The sequence below is a fragment of the Aquarana catesbeiana genome, linkage group LG05, assembly GCF_042186555.1.
Source record: "Aquarana catesbeiana isolate 2022-GZ linkage group LG05, ASM4218655v1, whole genome shotgun sequence".
NCBI classification, from domain to species: Eukaryota; Metazoa; Chordata; class Amphibia; order Anura; family Ranidae; genus Aquarana; species Aquarana catesbeiana.
Window position 1 is genome coordinate 302,444,728 of NC_133328.1, and position 18,875 is coordinate 302,463,602.

Genomic DNA, 18,875 nt, shown 5'->3' on the forward strand with positions numbered 1-18,875 from the left:
TCTTTCTAAGTGGCAGGAGGAGGGCGGGCTGACAATCCCATCAAGCTGTACTGCAGGAACCATTTCCCTGCTGACACTTGGACTCGCTCGCTCTGAGCTGCACACCCCCTGTGTTCATATCTGGAGCTAGCTCACTCTGCACAGCTGCTGCTTGCCTCCCATTGGCTGGCCAGCTATCCACTGACCTTTAACTCTCCCAGAGCTGACCAGGCTGGGGGGCATGGCTGAGAGTACTTCACCCTTCTGGCAGAATAAAAGCCCTGTATAAGGTGTTTGCTGTATTATAGAGATGCTCAAAAACCTCCTTGAAAAGATATTAGGTTTTCAGTACTGAGGTTAAACATCGCAATTTTTTCTTAAGTTAAGTAAAGAATATTATTTGTAAGGGTAACTTACCGACATGATACTTTCTGGGTTGAATAACTGAATTCACATGTTCCGTGTACACAGTATCCAACATAGTTTTCAGAACATGGCATGTAATTGCCTATGTAGTCTTCTTCCCTCTGATCACTGGAATCTATAATAGGAAACATAAGCACATTTGATTTTAATGACAAATTGGTATCACATTGATATGCTGTCACTTCCAGACCAGAGGCAGGAAAACATTACTGCACTGCTGGAGAGAATTGGAGGTTTTATATGCAGCGCTGCTTGCAAGATGCAATCATTGTTTGCCAGTTGTTGTAATGTTGCCCATTGCTCCATCAATGAGTTTATCAGGCATTTTGTAAATTAATCATCTCTCTTCAGCATAGCAGTCACTCTAAAAGAACAATCTTTCAGCCTTTAGACTCTCACGAACAAGACAGTCTCTTACAATAAAAACCTTTTTCCAACAGGGCAGTCTTGCTCTTGATAACTGCTCTAACAGGTAAGTCTCTCTGTTACATACAGTATCAGTCCCTATTAGAACAGGGACTCTTCTTTTAGCACGGCGAGTTTACTCTAAGGGAAAATTTTTTTTATAAGGAAGTCTCTTCATTCCAAAGAGTCTGATATGTCAGTTTCTCTGAGTTATCAGCTTTGGGTAACTTACCCTTACTGGGGAGAATTAAATGCTTTTACAGATTCTAAAACGAATATATTCCTACGCAAGGCAAAATTAATAAACCTAGTGTAAGTAGATTGTTAATTTGTCCCATTGGGAAATATGCAGAATAGAAACTTAGAAAAAGAAATATGGCGTAAAAAAGTTTGGGGGAAGGTAGTAATCTTAAATAAATATCTTGCACCAAATATTTGTTTGTGGGACGAAATGTGGCATGAAAATAGCATTTTGTCGTGGAGGATGACATACCAACCTATGTGCTAATTGTGGACAAAAATAAATAGTTGGTACTAAATCTAACACACATTTGTCACATGTGTTTCCACTTTACAATACAAGATATAAATGTACAAACATAAACAGATGCTCTAACCCTTTAGATCAAGTGAAATTTGATCTAAACTAAAAAAATATAATAATAATCATATCATAACATAAAGCTCATATACATAAATAACACACAATGCAAAAACAGATAAGTGAAAGTCCCCATATGTAAATAATTCTTGCAATCCACTTTGTTGGAAGATCTTGTGACAATAAGAGAGTGCCCACATAGCAAACAAAAGTGTGCTCCAAAGTCATCCCCACCGGTGTTTAGAAGATCCTTACCGGATATACTGCATATGATCTCCAAATGAGATCAACTACACCTAACTGACACACAGCTATAACACCTGAGTATCCCGATTACACAGTGATCCTGAATTAAACTCACTATGGACATTAAAGAAACAAAGGAATAGATCCCATAGCGTAGTGTTTTTTTTTTTAAAAGGTTCAGTTTATTATACAAAACCACTCACATAAAAGGATGCCTGTACAAGAGAGCCGGCACAGCTGCAAGTCACATCGGTGTGTGATGACGTCACATACCAGGCCCTGCACACCGATGTGACTTGCGGCTGTGCTGGCTGTCTTGTATATGCACTGGTCAATCATGTGTTTCTTTTTAATAATAAACTGAACTAGGGGTGCACCAAATGGGTTTTTTGGTGCTGAAACCGTAAATGAAAAATACACTAGGCCGAACACCGAAACTGATAGCGAATATGATCGATACCGAAACTTATTTTAAAAAAAATATTTTTATACAGGAGATGGTCAGAGACTGGGGACATGGTACAGGAGATGGTCAGAGACTGGGGACATGGTACAGGAGATGGTCAGAGACTGGGGACATGGTACAGGAGATGGTCAGAGACTGGGGACATGGTACAAGAGATGGTCAGAGACTGGGGACATGGTACAAGAGATCAGTGCAACCTCACCAGTGCCTGTCAGATGCAGCCTGCCTGTGTTCCCAGTGCAGCCAGCCAGTGTCCCCAGTGCAGCCAGCCAGTGTCCCCAGTGCAGCCAGTGTCCCCATTGCAGCCAGTGTCCCCAGCCAATGTCCCCATTGCAGCCAGTGTCCCCAGCCAGTGTCCCCATTGCAGCCAGTGTCCTCATTGCAGCCTGTGTCCCCAGCCAGTGTCCCCATTGCAGCCAGTGTCCTCATTGCAGCCTGTGTCCCCAGCCAGTGTCCCCATTGTAGCCTGTGTCCCCAGCCAGTGTCCCCATTGCAGCCAGTGTCCCCAGCCAGTGTCCCCATAGCAGCCAGTGTCCCCATTGCAGCCTGTGTCCCCAGCCAGTGTCCCCATTGCAGCCAGTGTCCCCATTGCAGCCTGTGTCCCCAGCCACTGTCCCCATTGCAGCCTGCCTGTGCAGGGGAAGAGAGAGGAGAGCCGCCACCGCCTTGTTGATTTGAGCACCGGGAACATCACAGCTTTCATTTCAATAGCTGTGTGTTCCCCGCTACGCGCCATCACATACAGCCCCTCCTCTTTGTCTGGGCACTTTGATAGATGGATCACCGTCCAATCCTGGGACGGGTGATCTGTCTATCAAAGTTCCCAGGACAAGGGGGAGGGGCTGTATGTGATGGCGTGCAGCGGGGAACACACAGCTATTGAAATGAAAGCTGTGATGTTCCCAGCGCTCAAATCAACAAGGCGGCGGCTCTCCTCTCTTCTGAGCTATAGGACACCCCCATGATGGGCGGCACCAGGGGCGGGGGGGGGGTGGAGCCCCCCCCCGCCCCATTTTTGGCTCCATTATCGGCCGTTTTTCTCTTTCTTTCAAATTGCCGAAAAGGCCATTTTCAGCCGATATGTTTCGGCGGCCGAAATGTCGGTGCATCCCTAAATTGAACCTTTTTTGTTTAAAAATGCTATGCTATGGGATCTATTCCTTTCATGTTCATGTTATAGCTATGTGTCAACTAGGTGCGGTTGATCTCGTTTTTAGATCATTTATATCCGGTATGAAGCTTGGATCTTCCAACAAAAGGAATTGCAAGATTTATTTACATATTGGGACTTTCACTTATCTGTTTTTGCACATTGTGCAAAGAGAGGTATGGAGTCCAGAGAGAAAGAGAGAGATTATTTTGCCCCTGTACAAATCATTAGTAAGACCTCATCTGGAATATGCAGTTCAGTTTTGGGCACCAGTTCTCAAAAAGGATATCGGGGAACTGGAGAAAGTAGAGAGAAGGGCAACCAAACTGATGGGCTGCATGGAGGAGCTCAGCTATGAGGAAAGATTAACCGCTTCAGCCCTGGAAGATTTTACCCCCTTCCTGACCAGAGCGTTTTTTGCGATTCGGCACTGCGTCGCTTTAACTGACAATTGCTCGGTTGTGCGACGTGGCTCCCAAACAAAACGTCCTTTTTTTCCCACAAATAGAGCTTTCTTTTGGTGGTATTTGATCGCCTCTGCGATTTTTATTTTTTGCACTATAAACAAAATAAGAGCGACAATTTTTAAAAAAACTCATTATTTTTTACATTTTGCTATAATAATTATCCCCCAAAAATATATATAAAGAAAAAATTTTCCTCAGTTTAGGCCGATCGTATTCTTCTACATATTTTTGGTAAAAAAAAATCGCAATAAGCGTTTATTAACTGGTTTGCGCAATAGTGTTTACTAAATAGGGGATAGTTTTATGGCATTTTTATTAATAATTTTTTTTTATTAGTAATGGCGGCAATCAACGATTTTTATTGTGACTGCGACGTTATGGCGGACATGTCGGACATTTTTGACACATTTTTGGGACCATTGTCATTTATACAGCGATCAGTGCGAATAAAAATGCACTGATTACTGTGTAAATGACACTGGCAGTGAAGGGGTTAACCACTAGGGGGCGGGGAGGGGTTAAGTATGTCCTAGGGGAGTGATTACTAACTGTAGGGGGATGGGCTCTGTGTGTGACGTCACTGATCTCTGCTCCGATGACAGGGAGCAGAGATCGGGTGACACTTGTCACTAGGCAGAACGGGGAGATGCTGTTTACAACTGCATCTCCCCGTTCGTCCTCTCCCCGCGGCGATCGAGTCCACGGGACCCGCAACCCGACTCACGGAGCTCCCGGCCGGCGCGCACGAGCGCACCGCCGGCGGCGCGCACGCAATGGTACGGCGGGGAATTCAAATGGACATACAGGTACGCCCATTTGCCCAGCTGTGCTATTCTACCGACGTACATCGGCATGCACCGGTTGGGAACCGGTTAAAGGAACTGAATTGATTCTCTTATTCTCCTGTAAGGCGTTTAGCCGCATCAGGCACATGGGTGTTAATTTGTTTTATTCGCCAGAATAATAATTTATTCTGGCTATTGAAATTACCGTATTTATCGGCGTATAACACGCACCGGCGTATAACACGCACCTCAATTTAGGAGGGAATTTTAAGGAAAAAAACTTTTAGGAGGGAAGTTGAAGGGAAAAAAACTTACATTTAAATGCCCATCATTGCAGCCTTCTCAGTGCAGCCTTGCCCCAGTCCAGCCTTGCCCAGTGCAGCCATGTCAGTGCAGCCTTGCCAGTGCAGCCATGTCAATGCAGCCTTGCTAGTGCAGCCATGTCAGTGCAGCCATGTCAGTGCAGCCTTGCTAGTGCAGCCATGTCAGTGCAGCCATGTCAGTGCAGCCATGTCAGTGCAGCCTTCCCCAGTGTCCAGTCCAGCCTTGCCCCAGTCCTTGCCCCAGTGCAGTCTTGCTGAAGCCTCTGAGCTTCAAAATCGCCGACCGCGATTTGAAAATGGCGCCGCCGGCGCCGAAATACACAGAGCCGGTCCTCGGCTCTTCTCGGCGGCTCTCGTTTACTTTCGGTTCCACTCGGACGGTGAGCGGAGCTATCCGAAACTAGCCGAGTATACTCGGCTAGGTTCGGGCGGCGCTCGAGTGAAACCGAAAGCCGCCGAGAAGAGCCGAGGACCGGCACTGTGTATTTCGGCGCCGGCGGCGCCATTTTCAAATCGCGGTCAGCGATTTTTTAGTTCTGACAGGTCAGGATCGCAGGGGATCGGCGTATAACACGCACCCGCGATTTTCCCCTGATTTTAAGGGGAAAAAAGTGCGTGTTATACGCCGATAAATACGGTAACTAACATTTAAGTATTAAGCATGCCTAGTGCTTTGGAGCGTCTAAACTCGTTTAGGCGCATCAAGCGTCAAACACTCTAAACGCCTATGTGTGCATGGACACATAGGCTAACATGCAGGGGCATTTAGAGGCAACAAAGATAAAAAAAAAAAAGCAAGTGCCCCTAAGAGCAGCAGGAAAAATGTTCAGTGTGCATGAGGCCTAAGTATGGGTGTAACATGTTACCAAAGGTGAACTTATCCTTTAAAATCAATATTCATAATAAAATAATATAGAAATACAGAGTAAACTGATTTCATGGATAACCCCAAAGAAAAAAGAGGGGATATACAGATAACATTACATGGTATCCCTATACTCTTCACTTGTGAGTCAAGGATGCCATGTTTATCTGTTTATCCCCTCATTCCTCTTTTGTGTTATCTATGGATACAAAAGCATATACTAAAAGCCACAGCTAGATGAATCAACATATCAATTGGGAAAGTTAGCAAATACCTTTCACCTCCGGGCGGTACTGTAAACCATCATCTTTCTTTCCAGCTGGGATTGTGTCATCAGTTGCTGAACAAAGAAAAGAAGTGTAAGTTCCGGTCATACCAAGAAAACCTCTTTGTGATCTATCAAATTAGAATGTTAAATTGTCTGGAAACTTTATACAAGCAGATGTAGTAAAAAATCTCAATGACACTGCATGCACACTCCGGATACTATAAAGGTTTGAAAATTGCTACTTCCCTCTTGAGCAGCTGAAATTACACGTTCTGTCTCTGGGGGAATGGGAGGAATAACATTTTGCAAAAATGATTTAATTTCTTATGTGTATTTTAATGGTAGCTTCCCTGGCGGTATGATTATGTCAGATTTTTGCGTCTCAAAGCGGTACAATTATTTTGCATAGAAATTTGGTGTTTTATATTGTAGGTCTGTAATTCTTAGCAATAACACACTTAAATCTGTCCACCAAGTGTCTAGTAGATATCCCGGGTATGATGGTTTGAAACGCTAAATCATAAATTATAATATAATAAATAAATATAAATAATTATGAAAAATAATAATATAATAATAATAAAATTAATTTCCCCACAAATCACTATTGCTCAATTCTGCAAGTGTTCTAATTTACTATCACTGTTTTCTAGCTGGTCTAAAACCATTTTTGACGTAAAGGGACACTTTTTGGTTGCTATGGACAATCTCCAGTTTCCAGGCAGAAAGAACAGTATATATATTATAAAACTGCATGCAGGGCACTGGACAAAGCACTGGGGACAAAAGGGATGTGAAATAATTTCAGACAGTAATGTAATCTGTAAGATTACGGTTTACTGTATGTATTATGATTTTTCACTTTTTTAAATTTGCCGTCGAGCTCCGCCCCCGTGGCACTGGGCGGAGGACACAGTCCACGGACACAGCGAGGGGACAACGCAGGATCCTGGGGACAAGGTAAGTATACGGCACCAGGATCCTGCAATGCAATCCCGACTGTGGCTCGGGGTTACCGCTAATGGTGCTGAAATTTAACCCCGAGCCACACTGGGGAAAACCAACAGGGAGGTTAAGGATAAGCATAAGGATCTAACTGAGCTTGGATCTAATATGAACACATGACCGGTGTTCTGTTAGCATGAAAGTCTCAAAAGAAAAAGCATGGACGTGTATTACTTTTTTAATCAATCATTCACAAATTTAAAAAAAGGGGGAATACATTCTCAATCTGATCAGTGTGACAGGCAGTAACATGGCCTATCAAATCAGATGGTGTCCTGAACAATCACAACTCCAAAAAAATGACACCCCAGGGTTCTGGTTTCTAAAATTAGTCATGAATGGGACCCATCAAGTGCCACTCTTTGTTCAGCACAATCTATTCAGTGGGCTTGGTTTTTTAAAGGTAAATCGCACTGATGAACTTGCAAACCACAAAAAAAAGCATACTCAAACTAGTTACAACATAAGGCCTTCCTCTCAAACCCCTGAGTGTAAAGAAGCCATTTCCAGGGTAACACACTGCAACATATACATTGAACATGTGTGCACACTTTACCAGATTTGCTTTTAATTTTCATGGTGATTCCTGCCTGCTTTTTTGCATCCTCTTTACTTATGTCCAGCGTATTGCAAAGAAAATACAATTTCCATTTGAATGGAGTCCTGTTTTAAATATGCAAGAGATAGCTAATATTGGCTTGCATTGCCCCATGCATGAAAGCACAGTAAATGCATTTTTTCCTAGAAAAAGTGATACTTTTTTAGATTTAATATGCTTTCTCTGTGTTTCCTTTTTAAAGAAAGACATATTATGATTTATGATTTATGTTTTACTGACAGTCTACTGACTGGAATGGTACCAGCTGATTGGAGAAAAGCCAATGTAGCACCAATATTTAAAAATGGCCCAAAATCCATCCCTGGGAATTACAGACTAACAGCTCCCCATAAATGTTTACTGTACAAAATAAGGTCTGTTGGCATGGATCATAGGGTGAGTACATGGTTTAAAAACTGGCTACAAGGGTGAGTTCAGAGGGCGGTGATAAATGGGGAATACTCTGAAGGATCAGAGTGGAAAGTGGGGTCCCCCAATGTTCTATGCTGGGACCAATCCTATTTAATTTGTTCATAAATGACCTGGAGGATGGGGTAAACAGTTCAATCTCAGTATTTGCGGACAATACTAAGCTAAGCAGGGCAATAACTTCTCTGCAGGATGTGGAAACCTTGCAAAAAGATCTGAACAAATTGATGGGGTTGGCAAATACATGGCAAATGAGGTTTAATGTAGAAAAATGTAAAATAATGCATTTGGGTAAAAATATGAATGCAATCTACTCATTGTGGGGAGAACCTCTGGGGGAATCTAGGATGGAAAAGGACCTGGGGGTCCTAGTAGATGATAAGCTCAGCAATGGCATGCAATGCCAAGCTGCTGCTAATGCTGCGTACACACGACCGGACTTCTCGTCAGAAAAAGATATGACGGCTTTTCCGACGGGATTCCGCTCAAGTTTGCCTTGCATACAACGGTCACGCAAAAGTTTGCTGAACTTACGACCGTCAAGAACGCGGTGACGTACAACACTACGATGAGCCGAGAATATGAAGTTCAATGCTTCCGAGCATGCGTTGAATTGTTTCCGAGCATGCATAGGAATTTTGCGCGTCGGAATTGCCACAGACGATTACATTTTCGGATAGGAACTTTTTCCGACCGAAAAACTGAGAGCATGCTCTCAATCTTTTGTTAGCTGGAATTCAGCCAGCAAAAGTCCGATGGAGCATACACACGGTCACATTTTCCGACGAAAAACTCTCATCGGTCTTTTGCGGGCCGAAATTCCGATCGTGTGTACGCGGCATAACAAAGCAAACAGAATAATGGCATGCATTAAAAAGGTGATCAACTCCAGAGATAAAACGATAATTCTCCCACTCTGCAAGACTCTGGTCCGGCCGCACCTAGAGTATGCTGTCAAGTTCTGGGCATCAGTCCTCAGGAAGGATGTACTAGAAATGGAGCGAGTACAAAGAAGGGCAACAGAGCTAATAAAGGGTCTGGAGGATATTAGTTATGAGGAAAAGTTCCGAGCACTGAACTTATTCTCTCTGGAGAAGAGACGATTGAGAGGGGAAATGATTTCAATTTACAAATACTGTACTGGTGACCCCACAATAGGGATAAAACTTTTTCGTGGAAGGGTGTTTAACAAGACACGTGGCCACTCATTAAAAATAGAAGAAAAGAGATTTAAACCTAAACTACGTAGAGGGTTCTTTACTTTAAGAGCGTCAAGGATGTGGAATTCCCTTCCACAGGCGGTGGTCTCAGCGGGGAGCATCGATAGTTTCAAAAAACTATTAGATAAGCACCTGAACGACCGCAACATACAGGGATATACAACGTAATACTGACATATAATCACACACATAGGTTGGACTTAATGGACTTGTGTCTTTTTTCAACCTCACCTACTATGTAACTACATTAATGCACTATACAGTGTGCTCACTTGACTAAAGCTGCTAATACTCCTGTTGACATTTTACTTAGCATTAGTTAAAAAGAAAATGCACAAAAAACTGAATAAAAAGTAGCTTTTGTGAACTCTAATTTCATTTTTTTATTACAGGTGCTTATAAAGCACTGACAACTTACCCAGCGCTTTATATATATATACAGTATAAATATATACAGTATATATATATATATATATATATATATATATATAGATACCGTGTTTCCCCAAAAATAAGACCTACCCTGAAAAAAAGACCTGTGATTTTCCAGGAGGGCTGCAATATAACCCCTGCCCCAAAAATAAGCCATAGTTTAAAGTGCTTGTAAAATACTAGAATCCACTGTACTACAGTGTTAAATAATGTACAATGTGAGTGTTTCTGTAATATAATTGTGCCATTGTGGAAAACCATGCAGGCAGCACAGGGAGGACATGCAAACTCCATGCAGGTAGTGCTATGGCTGGGATTCAAATCGATTACCATAGCGCTGCCAGATAGAAGTGCTAACCACTTAGCTACTGTGCTGCCTGTATGACAGAACATGTAAACATGTCATTTTACTTTCTAAGCCGTGTATGACTAAGCTGTTCTCTTACAGTTTACATGCAAGGATTTACAAAATTTTGTCAAAAATGTACATTATGCTTAAAGAGGAAGTAAATCCTGTTGGCTTTTACTTCCTCTTTATTTCCCTGCAAAGGTAAAGCATAATGGGCTACTATGCATCGCATAGTAGCCCATTATGTGCCACTTACCCGAAACCAAAGCCCACAATGTTACGGTTGTCCCCACTAGGACTGTCTATCTTCGCCCCTCTTCCTTCCAGGGTTGCGAACGCCGGCTCTGTGACTGGCCGGAGTCATGTAACGTCACTCAGGTGCGAGGGAGCTGCCAGTCACGGGATGACCCCTATTAGAAATGCCACGGTGTGCCCTTTGTAAAGTGAGCATGCGCCATAGTAATCGGCGCTCGGCATTTTAGTAAATATCTCCTAAACCGTGGAGGTTTAGGAGATATTTCAAGCACCTACAAGTAAGCCTTGATATAGGCTTACCTGTAGGTAAAAGTGGTTGTACAACCACTTTAAACACAAAAAGATTTAAAAAAAAGCTCTTCATCTGCTAACATTCTATTGTTCCGAACAGTTACAGGATTTTTTAATCTCTATGAAACCTAACCTGTGCCTATAGGACTCATTCTGTAAAAAAACATAATACTTAGGCTACAGGACACTAGTCAGTACATCTGGAAAACTTCAAACTGAGCTTATCATACTAAAGGCAAGTCTACCTGTACAGCTTCCAAGGTGTTTGACATCAATCTGTTCTTGTTTCAGGCAGGATGCTTCTCGAACCATACATGGGTTGGAGTAGGAATTTCCATCAGAGGCACAGACCGGGTTAAAATTATGTCCACTGCAGTCTATATTACACACACACCTATTGGAGATAAAAAAGGGCAGAAAATTGTATAATGCTGGAAAAATAAAGAGTGCAATGGGAAGGGGAAACAAGAAACCTTTAGTACTGGATAAACATTTTATTTTCAAGCCTAGCTTAAAGTAAATTATTTGTGATTTTTAAATGTTTTCTTGCTTGATGCACCCAATTTTATGATTATGTCATATGCAGATGTATTGGTCCTCCCTCCAGTGGCTTAGTGAATTTACTAAGCGTAGTTTGTGCTCATTTTCCCCAGAGCGGCAAAACTTTACTTTGTAAAGAATACCCAATTTGGTGTAAATAAAATTAAAAAAAAAAAAACAGCATTTTTGCTTGCACATGATTGGATGATAGAAAGCGGCATAACTTTACCACATTTAAGGCTCCATCCACACTAGCTTAAAAAAAATCTCCTAGCAGCTTCTAGAAGTAAATATTGATATCCTATGTGTCCATGCACACAATTTTAGTCTAGACTAAACTACTTTAGTTTTGTTTATTTTAACCACTTATGTACCGCCCACCATCATTATATGGCGGCTCTTTGAAGTGGAATATCATTGTTATGGCTGCAGCTAGCTGCCATAACCCCGGTATCCATTTCTTCAGCGGGCAGTCCGCTTTCAGATAAAAGTGGTCTCAGCAGCAGATTCGTTGCAAGATCACTTTTATCGGTGGTGGGAGAGGGCCACCCCCTACCACCTCGCTCCGAGGCCCTCCGCCGGCAGCGGTGGAGGCGATCGGATCCTGTGCCCTGCTTGGCTGGCTGCCCATAGCTCTAAAGGGACATTTTTTTTTTCCAAACAACATTTTTTTAATGGTCTTTTTGACCCCAGATCTCATATTTAGGAGGTCCTGTCATACTTTTTTTCGATTATAAGGGCTGTTTACATTCCTTTTAATAGGAATAAAAGTGACACTTTTTTTTTAAAAGAACAGTGTAATAATAAAAAATAATAAGTAAAATAAATAAAAAAACAATTTTAACGCGCCCCGGCCCGCTGAGCTCGCATGCAGAAGCGAATGCATATGTGAGTAGCACCCGCATATGAAAACAGTGTTCTAAGGATAAAAGTTTGTCGCCATTCCACGGTTTTGAAGCATGACATGTTCGGTATCAATTTACTTGCCGTAACATCAACTTTCACAATATAAAAAAAATTGGGCTAACTTTACTGTTGTCTTATTTTTAATTAAAAAAGTGTATTTTTTCCAAAAAAAGTGTATTTTTTCAAAATAAAGTGCGCTTGTAAGACTGCTGCGCAAATACGGTGTGACAGAAAGTAGTGCAACGACTGCCATTTTATTCTCTAGGGTGTTAGAAAAAATATATATATAATGTTTGGGGGTTCTAAGTAATTTTCTAGCAAAAAAAAGATTTTAAGTTTGAAAAATAAGCCCAGTCCTTAAGTGGTTAAGCAACGGCGTTTAGGAGCAAAAGAAACAATTATTTATTTTTTTTTTTTTTTGGGAGCCTACAGAAAAAAATGCTAAAAACTCCTAAATGCTCCTAAACTCTGCTAACAGCTGCTATGCGCCGGTGCCCAGTTTTTTTTGTTTTTTTTTTAGCGGGTGGTTGCCGATGTCCTTAACAACCAGTGAAAAGCTGGTTGTTAAGAAGCAGGCCAACATACAACCCGATGTGTCCTTAACAATGGATGACTCATCAGCTGTCAGCAGACCCCCACAACCCTAGTCAGGGTGGGGGAAGAGGCCTTTGTTCCACCCTGCCCCAAAGCACACCCCTCCATGTTAAGGGCATGTGGCCTGGTATGGTTTGGGGGGGGGGGGGGGGGGAGGGGTTGAACAAAAAAAAAAATTGCTGATTCCCTAATCCACACATTTGAGTAGGATATCTTGCTGTGCTATTGGGTTTTCAGGGCGGAGCCTTCCTCTCTGTCAGAACGCAATAATCTGTGTTGCTGGCTGTAGCCGGTGACACTAATCGTTCAGAAAAAAAATGACAGGGTGGTTGTACTAAAGTTGATCGATAGACTGACTTCTGTACAACCAGGGTGCCCATACATGGATTGAAATTCAGCCAGCCCCTGCTGAAGCAGCTGAATCTTGTTCCATGTATGGCCAGCTTTAAACTTAGTTTGCACGGGATGTACTACATCTGTGCAAGGGCCATGCTTACCAATACAGGGATGCACAGGTGTTCCATGCACCCTAATGCAGGCAGCCCCATTCAGGTCAATGGTGACATAACTTTTCCTAATTTGACATCCCTGCAAGTGTGGGTACATGGGGGGCACATGAGTGTTCACCGTAGTATGCCCCATGAGAACAAGACCTAATAGTAGCAAGACTATATTCATATTCATCGGAGTAGGCTAGAAATAACTGAAATGCAATGTGTAAAAATATATATATATATATATATATATATATATATATATATATATATATATATATATATATATATATATATATATATATATATATATATATATATATATATATATATATATATATAAAGCCACTTTGTAGACAGACACAAGTATAATAAATAAATACAATGTATTGGTGTATGAGCAGAGTTTCGTTTTCTGGAGCCTTCATGCTATCCCAGGGAGGGGAACAAAAAGAGGCTTAACAGAATTATATGGAGACAGTAGTTATAATAAATTATGTTTAGATACTGGATGACAATTTTGTGTTTCAAGAAATAACCACAATACATGCTCTGTTATGGAATACAGCGAGTACATTTTTCTATCCAATCTACCTTGTATAACCCTCATTTTTCAACTTAAGTAGAACACAAGCAAAATAATCACAGCCATATATTTATACCTTATGGAATATATGGTCTGGTGCTTCAGCATTCGGCTTAATAAGTTGTTTGCTCATAGTCATTTTTCTTAGCTCAGTGAGGATATTTCAGACCTTCTTTTCAGTGCATTGATGTCAGAATGAGCTACTTCAAGGTCCTAACCCTCTGAGCAAACACAACAGTGGAAAACCATTACTGCAGAGGAAACATCAAGCTAACATGGAATGAGATGAGTATTCAGAAATCACAGACTCTCTTGAAAAATGTGGGATGAAAATAAATTGCATAGGGCTATTGTTAAACTTGCTCATTTGCTTTAAATTTTATTTAAATGAGGTATAAGTGTCATTATCAACAGATTACCCCCCCCCCCCCCCCGCCAATTAGGGTAAATTGCCTAATGACAAGCTAGGATGGGATGAGCCTCCTCAATCAATCATACCACAAGCTTGTGAGATAACTTTTGCTTATATTGAGGTACTTTGATGGGTTTGTAATGAACAATGTTGTGCTGGTACTAGGGAATCGAAGGCAGACAACTGAATAGCTAATTAACTGAATAGGAATGTCAGGCCCTGGGTCTGAACCTGGAACCTTTACAGTATCTGGTGATGTCTCTTCTTGCTGAGCCCCCTGAGTTGAAATGCTAGACAGAACGCTGTCTGATTCATTGGACAATCCTGCCTGGTGCCATTTTATTGCTGAACCTTAAACTCTTTGCTCCTCTCATGAACTTCCTATCTAAGCTGTGCCTTTGCACTTCCTTTTTGACAGATTGTTGTGCTCTTTCCAGCCAATATCTTGCTTTTGACACTCATGCTTCTGTTCATATATCCGCTACCACTCGTTACCAACTTTTGGCTTGTTTATCCACTGCGCTTCTGCTTAATCCCAACCTGCAACCACTGGTTACTGATCTTTGGCTTGTTTACTGACTACCCTTCTGCTTGATTCCTACCTGCTTTATCTGCTACTGGACCCCAGCTTGCTCACCTCCTAGTGAGCAGTGTTCATTTTGGCAACAAATTTCGATTTAGTCTTCGTCTTTTGACTAAAAATTACATTTTAGTTTTAGTCCCATTTTAGTCTTCTGCAATTGTTTTATTTTTAGTCATATTTAGTCGACTAAATCTCCAGTACATTTTAGTCGACTAAAATCTCCAGTGCATTTTAGTCAACTAAAATAATTTTATACTGCTGGAGTGAAAAATCGAATATGTTATTATTTATGGTATTTAGGTTTGAAATGCACTACAGACCAGTGTTCATTTTGGCTTCAAATTTCAATTTAGTTTTAGTCATACTCTTTTGACTAAAATGCCATTTTAGTTTTAATCGTATTTTAGTCATCTTAATTGTTTTAGTCGTATTTTAGTCAACCAAAATAGTATTAATTTAGTCTATGAAAATGTTTTAGTCAACAAAATTAACACTGCTGGTAAGGTGATCCTGAGGACAGAGACCTGGTTTTAACACACAGCAAAAACCATCTCAACCATCAGGAGCTCTGGTGAACACTTGTTAGTGCTTAGACTCCACACCTGGGGTGAGACTGTGTCATTCGCCAGGATGACCTGCAGCTGCACTTATCCAGCTGGTCAATAGGAGCCTCTCCACTGCTATAGCCACTGGCCTCTGAGCCTAACCCCTGAGGGTGACAAGGAGGTGCATGCACTGCTCAGTCAGGGTGGAGCAGCTTGTCTTAGCAGGTTCTCAGGCTAAGGTTTGCTTGATGACCAGCCTGACTTACAGTGGAGACAAATGGAGGATTAGCTATTTAACAATAAGGTAAAAGGCATTCCTTCTGAAATCAAGAAATGATATTTATTCCAGTGCTTGTGGTTATTCTAATAATACACGTCTGTTTGTGTGAGTAGAGTAGTTAACTACTTAGATTAATTTAAGTACTTAATTTCATGCTTGCAGACATTTCAAATCAACCAGCTCACAAAGTGGGGTCAGTGATTATAAGATTCATATAAAACGAATTTTACACTTGGATTGGATGCATACTCCAGGACACTAATAAACCCAGATGCTTCATTCATTGTTAACTTAATTCAGTCAACACTAAACAATAAGTGAACAAACACATTTAAAGAAAAGGGCCTATCATATTTAGGATTCACTAATGCGTTCTACTGCTTGTATTTAAACATACAAAATATCCATACCATGCATCACTGATAAGATTACCTTTCACTTTATTATTTCCTATACAGTTAGGCCTCATGCTCACTGGACGTTTTTGGATGTTTTTACAGCTGCTGTTTTTGGCTTCAGACATTTTTTTCTACAGTCAATAAACTCTTCAACATGTTATCCTATGTGTCCATGCACACATAGGCTGTTATCAACTGTTTTTCTGCTCAAAAAAAAAAAAAAACGTCAAAAAACTTTGAAAAACGTTGAAAAACGCTGATATACGCGCTCACCAGTGTTTCTTAACATTTTTGATCCCATTGAAAAATAAATAAATTAAAAGACACTAACGATAAAAAACACTGAAAAACGGTAAAAAAACGCTATTGCCTCATTGGCATTTTTAGAACGTTATTAAAACGTCCAGTGTGCATGAGGCCCTTATATTATTACTACAAATTTAAGTTTATTACTGTGCCTAAAAATGGCACTGGGGAAAATTTGCTTTTGCTTTCCTGTTTGCTTTTAGTTTTTCTTTAGCAAAAACAAATCTCTGTTTAATTTGCTTGAGGAAAACATGTTTGGTTATTTATAAAAGATATTCAGCAAAGCAGCATCAGCTTTGGTACAATGCTGTTTATAATTGTGTGCTGACTCCTACAACCTGCCGGGCTCAACAATGAATATTAATAGGACTGGTAGATATGTACAAAGCTGAAGGTTGAGTATCTGGTCATACAGCAGTTTTAATAATGAAAGGCCAACTGGATCAATTAGGAAAATGCATTAAAAACCAAATTGTGAAGCCAATTGTGTGCATTTAATTTTGATTTTACTTGAGAGTTTTTTCACTTGGTGGATAAAATAATGTAAATGTCATGGTTGTGTCACTGTGTACAGAAATATCAACCATTTATTAGAGCAATATGAAGACTGTGTACAAAGATGTGCCCTGACATCTTCAAAATCAGGCTAGAAGTAGAATGTAAAATGCATGCCTTGGATGTGGATTTGGGTGTAGGTTTACAGGAACAGAGCCATTCAAGATGTCTTCTTTGTACAGCAGACAAACCAGGTCAATGTGGGAGGAAGAGTGGCTCATTATATGTTACACTAAATCCTGCCAAAAATGACACCCTTATTTGTCAGCTTACACATTTTGAATCAGATATACTGTATTTCTACGTAAAGCAGTAAACCTCCAACTTTTTTGTTAAACCACAGAGGGAATTTGCACCTTTTGCTGGGCTTTTCAAAAAGTCCTTTTTTTTAGCTTTTAAAATCTATTGTCTTAATATAATTAGTGACTGGTCCATGAAATCTGGCCAGTTCAGTAGGGACCAGCCAAATTTCAATCCATGTATGGGCAGGGTGGCTTTACAGGTGTCGATCTACCAACTGACTTCTATGCAACCAGCCTGTCAGATTTTGGCCGCTCGATCAGCGCCACTGTCTATAGCTGGCAGCGCTGATCAGTTTATTCTGAGACCTCTTTCACACTGGGGCACTTTGCAGGTGCTACAGTGCTAAAAATAGCGCCTGCAAAGCGCCCTGAAAGAGCCGCTCCTCACACTCCAGTGTGAAAGCCCGGGGGCTTTCACACTGGAGAGGTGCGCTGGCAGGGCGGTAAAAAAAGTCCTGCTAGCAGCATCTTTGGAGCGGTGAAGGACCGGTGTGTATACCGCTCCTGCTCATTGAAATGCAGCGGCACTTTGAGGTGGTTTTAACCCTTTCTCGGCCGCTAGCAGGGGTAAAACCGCCCCTGCTAGCGGCCGAATACCGCCACTAAAACGATGGTAAAGCGGCACTAAAAATAGTGCCCCAGTGTGAAAGTGGCCTAATGGTGGGAAAGCCTCACCGCTGTCAGAATACAATACCTTGGTGGGAAAATTCCCCATCCTTCTCAAATGTGTGAATGGAGGAGTCATTTCTTTTTCGCTCAACCCACTGGTTGAAAAAAACTCTATGGGCTGCTGAGGTCATGCAGATCAGTCCAACCCCAGGGAAAATAGATATTCTCCTATGCAGTGGTGATGTCACCAAACTGCAAGGGTTAAATGCTTGTTTAGGTCTAGGGGATGGGAGAAATTGTTTATTGTTCTGCTCCCCCAGCAGATGACACTCCCATATGTCCTGTGCGTACTAATCGCCAATGTCCTTATACCCCAGTAAATTGGTCTTGATGACATCAGAGGACTTTCAACCACTGGAGCTTGAGGGAGAAGAGGCTGCAGGGATGGGTCTTAAAACCCAGGGGGGGCCTGCGAGAGCAGAGAATTGGGTAAGGAAAACTGTTTACCTTGTTACCTTATGCTGCATACACACGACTGGTTTTTCCGTCAGAATAAACTCCGAAGGTTTCTCAGACGGAACTCCAACGGAGTTCCATTCAAGCAGTCTTGCCTACACACGGTCAAACCAAAGTCCAACCGTCAAGAACGCGGTGACGTACAACACGTACGACGGGACTAGAAAAAGGACGTTCAATAGCCAGTAGCCAATAGCTTCCGTCTCGTACTTGCTTCAGAGCATGCGTCGTTTTTGGTATGTCGGAACAGCATACAGACGAGTGGGTTTCCCGATAGGAATTGATTCCGTCGAAAATATTTAGAACATTCCATTTCTAGGTCGGTCAGAATTTTCTAAAAAAAAAAGTTCGATGAGGCCTACACACAATCGGAATAGACGATGAAAAGCTTCCATCGGACGTTTTTTATCGGACATTCCGCTCGTGTGTACGCGGCTTTAGACCTAAACAAGCATTTAACCTTTGCAGTGTAGGGGCATTCCCACTGCAAGGGATGATTTTTACTTTCCCTGGAGCTCATCTTCAAGGGTACAATGGATAACAGCTATACATGTAAGAATGCACAAAAAAAAAAAATTAAACTGTGAAAATATGCTAATCTCCTTGAACTATTTTAGCATGGAGGCAAATCTAAATAAAAGGTTTTTATAATGGAAATGAGTAATATGCAGAAGCATTATCTATTTCAA

General features: G+C 41.4%; 1 protein-coding gene across 1 annotated transcript in view; it reads right to left on the minus strand.

Moving 5' to 3' along the window:
• The window catches only part of TMEFF1 (transmembrane protein with EGF like and two follistatin like domains 1), a 294,551-nt gene that overhangs the window by 32,471 nt on the left and 243,205 nt on the right, over nt 1–18,875 (minus strand). Inside the window, exons 6-8 of the mRNA XM_073630825.1 lie at nt 10,806–10,954; nt 5,988–6,053; nt 397–520 (exon numbers count right to left, since the gene is read on the minus strand). Of these exons, the coding sequence (XP_073486926.1) occupies nt 397–520; nt 5,988–6,053; nt 10,806–10,954 (339 nt within the window). The remainder of the gene's footprint in view (nt 1–396; nt 521–5,987; nt 6,054–10,805; nt 10,955–18,875) is intronic.